Raw genomic sequence first — 6,944 nt, 5'->3', positions numbered from 1 at the left:
TAGATCTTAGCTTCCATGATTTATGTTCACAATTAAAAATAAGGCCGATTATTTGATCATCCCTAAGATGTGATCCACAGTAGCGATCATTTCCCCTTATTATTCAATACGAGATCGGTAATCAAAATTTGTATGTGTGTAGGCATGACACGATCACACGACGATCGTGATCCCAATTATATTCACCACTGACCCATCATATCGCGTTCAATTCGAGGGCAGTGGCAGTTCGGTTTTGATAGCGAGAGATAACGCATGTCGTTCAAACATACTAGCAATAAAGTGTTAGAAATTGGCTGAACCTAATCGCTAAAATACAATTTATTTTTCGGTATTAGTCGCGTATTATTTCAAAGTCACCCGCGGTCCTTGTCACATTCATAAACATTTTTGGTCCTTCGAGCCGGATACTGTGAACCGGTGGGACTGTACGGTGATTAGCGGACTAGTGAAAGTGCGCGGAACAATTGAACAATAGACGCAGTGGAGTAGATCCGCCATTACGATCGTGGCTTGTAGCGTGGCGTGGGTTAGCCGCCATCGCGATTGCAGTTGGAGTGCTTTGTTGGATATAACGTGGTTACGGTGATGGATTATGGTAGCGGCTAATCAACGTGAGGACATCGATCGGCAGTTTGGACGAGCTCAGTTACTACAAAAATCAGCGGTCAGAGGGAAGTAGACACTTGCATGTGATTTGTGGTGGCATCAAGCATGTGATGCTCATCAAAAAAGGGTAGAAAATTAAAATGATTTGGTGCAAACTGGTACTTTCATTGCATGCGAATTTTGTGATCCCTGCTTAGATTGACGGTTGGTCTTGGTTCTGCTGGCTATAATTTCGCTCGGTTGTTCACCTGGTTGGTTCCCCTCGCTGCAGTCAAATTGGGTTGATTTATTTTCTGTCATCCGTGGGACGTCGAGTCGAATCGCGATCGCGTATTGTCAACGGTGAATCACAGTGAACCATTTTTTATGGAATATTAATAATAGACTAACTGAAGTGAAGCTATACTAACATAGTGAACATTACCATTTGATATATTAGTTCGAGAGTGCAAATAATTAAGTATGGCTAGTGATTTGCGTGATTTAAAAAGGCAGGAGAGGCAGTTGTTGGCAACGTTCGAGGGTGCCAGAAAGTTTTTACAGAAATTCAAAGCAGAGAAACATATAGGGCAAGTTGAGAGTCGCCTAGAGCTTCTTGAAACGGCAATGAAAAAGTTTTACACCGTTCGTAGAAAAATAGAATTGCTGGTCGAGGATGCTGACGAAAAAGAATCAACTGACTCTAAAGAAGCTGCAGCTGAACGGGCTACGCGGGTGCAGATGCTTGCTGAAAGGCGTGAGGCCGAAAATGTCGAGGTAATGCAATCTACAGAAGACCTTTATTGTGAGCTTAAGTCATCGTTGCAAGCTCTGCTTCCCAAACCGATCGAGCAGCCAGTGTCGTGTCCTACACCGACCATAGTACAGGCTGCTCCCGAGACGATGTCAAGGGTCAAACTCCCCGAGATACGGCTGCCTAGTTTTAGTGGCAGAACTAGTGATTGGGTTACATTTCGAGATATGTTCCAAAGCCTGATTCACAACAATAATCAACTCAGTGCGATGGACAAGTTTTCGTATCTTCGCTCATCCCTTGTAGGAGAATCCCTTCAGGAAATTGAATCCATCGAGATGACGGTAGCCAACTATGAAATCGCATGGGATCTGCTAAAGAAGCGCTACGAGAACCGCAAATTAATAGTAAAAGCGCATCTTGATGCATTGTTTGCTGTGGAGCCAATGAAGCGGGAGAGTTACGACGGCTTAAATCAAGTGATTAGCGAGTTCGATAAAAACTTGCAAATGTTGGAAAAGGTGGGAGAAAATTCTTCGCAATGGAGCACTGTTTTGGCACATATGATGTGTTCGAGATTGGATCAAATCACGCTGCGACACTGGGAATCGCATCATAGCTCGAAAGAAGTTCCAAAATACGACGAGCTAGTTAGTTTTCTTCGGAATCATTGCTCCGTCCTTCAATCAATTGCTCCGCTGAGACCAGCACATGCGGAGGTGAAGAAGTCGAAGTTCACCGTTGTTCATGCGTCAACACAGTCGTTTAAACGATGCCCATTTTGTGGCGAGAGCCCGCATTCCGCTTTCAAGTGCCAGAAATTTTTGAAGATGAGAGTTAGTGAACGATATGAGAAGGTGAAACGAAGTGGGTTGTGTTTGAATTGTTTTTCCCCCACGCATTTGGTTCGAGTGTGCACAAGAGGTGTGTGCCAGCATTGTCAGACGAAACACCACACGCTTCTGCATAACGCGCCATCGTCTGGTCAAAGGTCTGCAACGTCAGCAGCATCGCAGAATGATTCCTCCGTCCCACGAGTCAAATATGGTCCCCAGGCAATGAACACACCGCAAACACAATCACAAGCCCAGAACCAAACCACACCTACTCAGCACACAAGTCAATCTACAAGCTCATACCCTATTGCCAACACAAATTCGCAACATACACCAAACACCACAGATCAAGTAATCAAATCCAACTGCTTCAATACCAACATCTTTGCCTCGACAAGGCAAGTTTTACTCTCCACCGCCATAGTGCGTGTGTCAGACATGTATGGAAATATCCAGCTAGCCAGGGCATTATTGGACTCCTGCTCGGAGTACTGCTTTATAACCACAAACCTCTCTCAAAAGTTGAAGTTAGTGGAAGGTGCCAGCTACCTGTCTGTAGCAGGTATTGGTGGTTCTGTAGTCAAATCTACAAGAAAGGTTGAAGCAACGATTGCGGCTCGATCATTCTCAATTTCATCATACGTGGAAACTGTTCAATTACATGTACTTCCAAGGCTCACATCCAAACTACCCTTGCATGCAGTGAATTTGCAGAATTTGGCGATTCCGGATACCATAACACTCGCAGATCCTGAATTTCATCAACCGGGTCCGATAGACCTCATCATTGGGGCGGAATACTACTACGATTTACTGATGAATGAGCGGATGAAGCTTACAGATGACGGACCCACTCTTCTTTTCGGATGGGTTGTATCGGGTCGTATCCCTGGTAGTAAACTTGAAGTTCCTAGAACCATTACTCACTCGTGTTCGACACATGATCTTCGGGAGCTGCTAGCAAAATTTTGGGAAGTAGAATCATGCAACATCAAGAGTACGCATTCAGTAGAAGAATCGACCTGTGAAGAACTCTATGAACGCACGACGGTACGTGACAGTGAAGGAAAATTTGTAGTAACACTTCCCAAGAAGGACTACGTAATTAGTCAGTTAGGGGATTCAAAATCCATCGCACTGAAAAGGTTCTACGGACTGGAGAGACGATTCGCTACGAACGAGGAGTTGAGAATTATGTACAGTACCTTTATGAATGAATACATCTCCATGGGTCATATGCAACAAGTACACGAGGAAGCGAGTGACTATCCCTCGTACTACATGCCTCATCATGCGGTCTTAAAACCCGATAGCACAACAACTAAGCTGCGGGTTGTATTCGACGCTTCCTGTCGTACATCTTCGGGAATATCCTTAAACGACGGACTCATGGTAGGACCCGTTGTGCAGGAAGATTTACTCTCCATCATTCTTCGGTTTCGATTTCGTCAATTCGTATTGGTGGCAGATGTTGCCAAAATGTACCGTATGGTAAAGGTAGTCGATGCTGATCAATCACTTCAGCGCATACTATGGAGAAGTTCTCCAACCGAACCTGTCAAGTCCTTCCAATTAACCACTGTTACATACGGGACAGCCTCGGCGCCGTATCTGGCAACCAAAAGCCTTCAAAAGTTGGCATCTGAAGGAGAAGCCACACACAAAGCTGCAGCGAGAGTAATCAAAAAGGACTTTTACGTCGATGATATGCTGACAGGTACAGATGATTTGGAAGAGGCAAAGGCACTAGCAGCAGAAATCATACAGCTCATGAATTCAGCAGGCTTCACGTTGAGGAAGTGGAACTCCAACAGCGCAGAACTCCTATCGACTATACCACAGATTCTGAGGGACGATCGAGCTACTCTCGAACTTGATTCGTCTACGTCACCCATAAAAACGTTGGGGCTGATATGGCAACCAGCTTCCGACAATTTTCTATTTGTTGTTCCTCAGTGGAACCCTGACCCAACAATCACCAAACGGGTGGTACTGTCGGATACAGCTCGTATATTTGACCCCCTTGGCTTGATCGGTCCTGTCACAGTTCTGGCTAAAATTTTCGTGCAGGATTTGTGGAAGCATAAGGCCGATTGGGATGATCCGTTACCAGAAGATCTTCAAACATTCTGGAATGAATACCGCAGGAATATCGCAGCTCTCGAAACCCTGACGGTTCCAAGATGGACATGCTACACCAACGATTTGAAATCGGTAGAGCTACACGGTTTTTGCGACGCTTCGGAGGCAGCCTATGGGGCTTGTCTATATCTGCGGTGTGAGATGGAAGATGGCTCAGTCACTGTGCGTTTGATCACCTCTAAATCTCGCGTTGCTCCTTTGGAAGACCTCTCTCGCAAAAAGAAAAAACTCTCCATTCCTCGCTTAGAACTCTCTTCAGCCTTACTTCTTAGTCATCTATATGAAAAACTGCGAAGTAGCATAGAATTACCCGCTAACGCCTATTTCTGGACAGACTCGATGATTGTAAAGTGTTGGTTATCTTCACTGCCGTCCCGGTGGCAGATATTTATAGCGAATCGTGTATCAGAAATACAGCATCTCACCAAAAATGGAGTATGGAGTCACGTTGCTGGTGTTGAGAATCCAGCGGATATCATTTCGCGAGGAATGACACCGGTACAGCTTCAATATCAATCTTTGTGGTTCAATGGTCCGTTGTGGTTGCGTCAAGATCATGCTACTTGGCCGAACTCTTCAGAAACACAACTTGATCTAGATAAATCACTGTTAGAGGAGAGAACATCAGCTCTTCCCGTTCGAGTAATGACCGCTTGTGAAATTTTCACGTTACGTTCGTCGCTGCCAGAACTCATCAGATTGGTTGGCTGGTTACGTCGCTTCATGTACAACTCGGCAAAAAGAAATCGCGAGAACCTACGCACAGGTGACTTGTCCTCGATTGAATACAATGAAGCAGAAAATGCGCTCGTACGTGTATCTCAGCATGAGAGTTTTCCAGAAGAAATTTCGGCCCTTTCCAAGGGAAAACCACTAAAGCCGCCTTCAATAATATTGTCGACAAACCCCCGCCTGACGGATGGTATACTTCGTGTTGGCGGCCGGTTGAGTCACGCACCCGTGTCAGAGACCCGTAGGCATCCCATAATTTTACATCATCAACATCCGCTAACGAAGCTAGTACTTGAGCACTATCACCGCAAACATTTTCACGCTGGGCAGCAGTTGTTGATAGCTACAGTACGCGAGAAATTTTGGCCCCTTCGTATTCGCAGTCTCGCTCGCCAGGTAATTCATCGCTGTATCTCCTGTTACCGAAGCAAACCAACGAATCACGAACAGTTAATGGCCGATTTACCATCGGTACGTGTAACACCTGGAGCAGTATTTTCGTCGGTTGGACTAGACTTCTGCGGTCCATTTCAAATTAAATACCCAGGTCGTAAAGGAATTCCAATCAAAACCTTCGTATGCATTTTTGTCTGTCTAGTGACCAAGGCAGTGCACATGGAAGTTGTGGCAGATTTATCTACACAAGCATTTATAGCTGCTTTGAAACGATTCGTTGCGATTCGTGGGAAGCCCCATATCATCATGTGCGATAATGCTACCAATTTCATTGGAGCGAACAGAGAACTCGAAAAATTACGGTCACAGCTTAGCGAACAGCAGTTCCAGTACACCACTAGCAAGTTTGCTGAAGAGGAAGGAATTGATTTCAAGTTCATCCCGCCTCGCTCCCCCAATTTTGGAGGACTATGGGAGGCGGCCGTTAAGTCCTTCAAGACCCATTTTCGTAAAACCATCGGAATCCAAACACTAACGTACGATGAGCTACACACCGTGGTTCAGCAAATTTCAGCCATCCTCAATTCTAGACCGTTGACACCACTGAGCAATGATCCGAACGATTTTTCGGTGCTAACCCCAGGTCATTTCCTGATAGGCAGACCACTCACGGCAATTCCGGAGCCAGATTTGCAAGAAATACCAGAAAATCGTTTATCGCACTGGCAACGAACGCAAGCCTTCGTACAGCAGCTGTGGCGAAAATGGAAATCACAATACCTCTCCGATCTGCACAACAGAACTAAATGGACTCAAAAACGTGACAACATTAAGGTTGGAACCATGGTCCTAGTAAAAGAGGACAATTCACCTCCTCAGAAGTGGCGGTTGGGAAGAATAGTCAACATATTCTCGGGCCAAGATGGAAACATTCGGGTGGTAGCCGTCCGGACTAAAGATGGTGTCTTCACAAGAGGCATCTCGAAGATTTGCATCCTCCCTATTCGGGATAACGATATGTCCCACACAGAAGAGCGTTAGTCTTCGGGGCATTGGTGCTGCGGCACCGCGGAGGTCTCCAAGCGGAGGTCCTCCGCATTCCAGTTAAGTAATTGTTTAATATTAATTTGCAAAAAACTCAAGAAATGTTCATCTCCCGTAGCCACCTTGTCCCGGGTTCCGGGGCAATCGTCGCCAAGAAGTCATCATTAGTTCATCATAAAAGCCAGTCCGTTCCGTCAATCATCTTGTACTTAGTCTGCCCTGTGACGTCCAGCATGTTTTTGGATCTCGGTTGGTTTTGGTATCGCACACAATTTATTCTTTAGTTTCACTTGACGTCAGCGCTGCAGCAAACGTAGGACTCTTCTGAGCACTGTGCGCACAGCTCAGGTAAAGGCATCCGCAAGACAGGTCATCAATTGGATTGATCACCCATACCGGTGGCCTCAGTCGTAGCAGACGCAAAGGAGTTTGAATGCAGTTATACTCTACAA

At 45.6% G+C, this 6,944-nt stretch overlaps 1 protein-coding gene across 1 annotated transcript; it reads left to right on the top strand.

The window, feature by feature from the left end:
* Nucleotides 1-1,071: 1,071 nt before the first annotated feature.
* On the top strand, nt 1,072-6,489 carry LOC129720639 (uncharacterized). Its single transcript, XM_055672127.1, has one exon. The coding sequence runs from the start codon at nt 1,072-1,074 to the stop codon at nt 6,487-6,489; it is 5,418 nt and encodes a 1,805-aa protein (XP_055528102.1).
* The last annotated feature ends 455 nt before the right edge of the window (nt 6,490-6,944 follow it).

Source organism: Wyeomyia smithii, chromosome 2, assembly GCF_029784165.1.
Source record: "Wyeomyia smithii strain HCP4-BCI-WySm-NY-G18 chromosome 2, ASM2978416v1, whole genome shotgun sequence".
Classification (NCBI taxonomy): domain Eukaryota; kingdom Metazoa; phylum Arthropoda; class Insecta; order Diptera; family Culicidae; genus Wyeomyia; species Wyeomyia smithii.
The sequence above is the reverse complement of the archived record's forward strand: the minus strand, read 5'-3'. Positions and strand labels throughout refer to the sequence as shown.

What these genes read in the sequence shown, in the direction of transcription:
- LOC129720639 (XM_055672127.1), top strand. Translation starts at nt 1,072, where the DNA reads ATGGCTAGTGATTTGCGTGATTTAAAAAGGCAGGAGAGGCAGTTGTTG.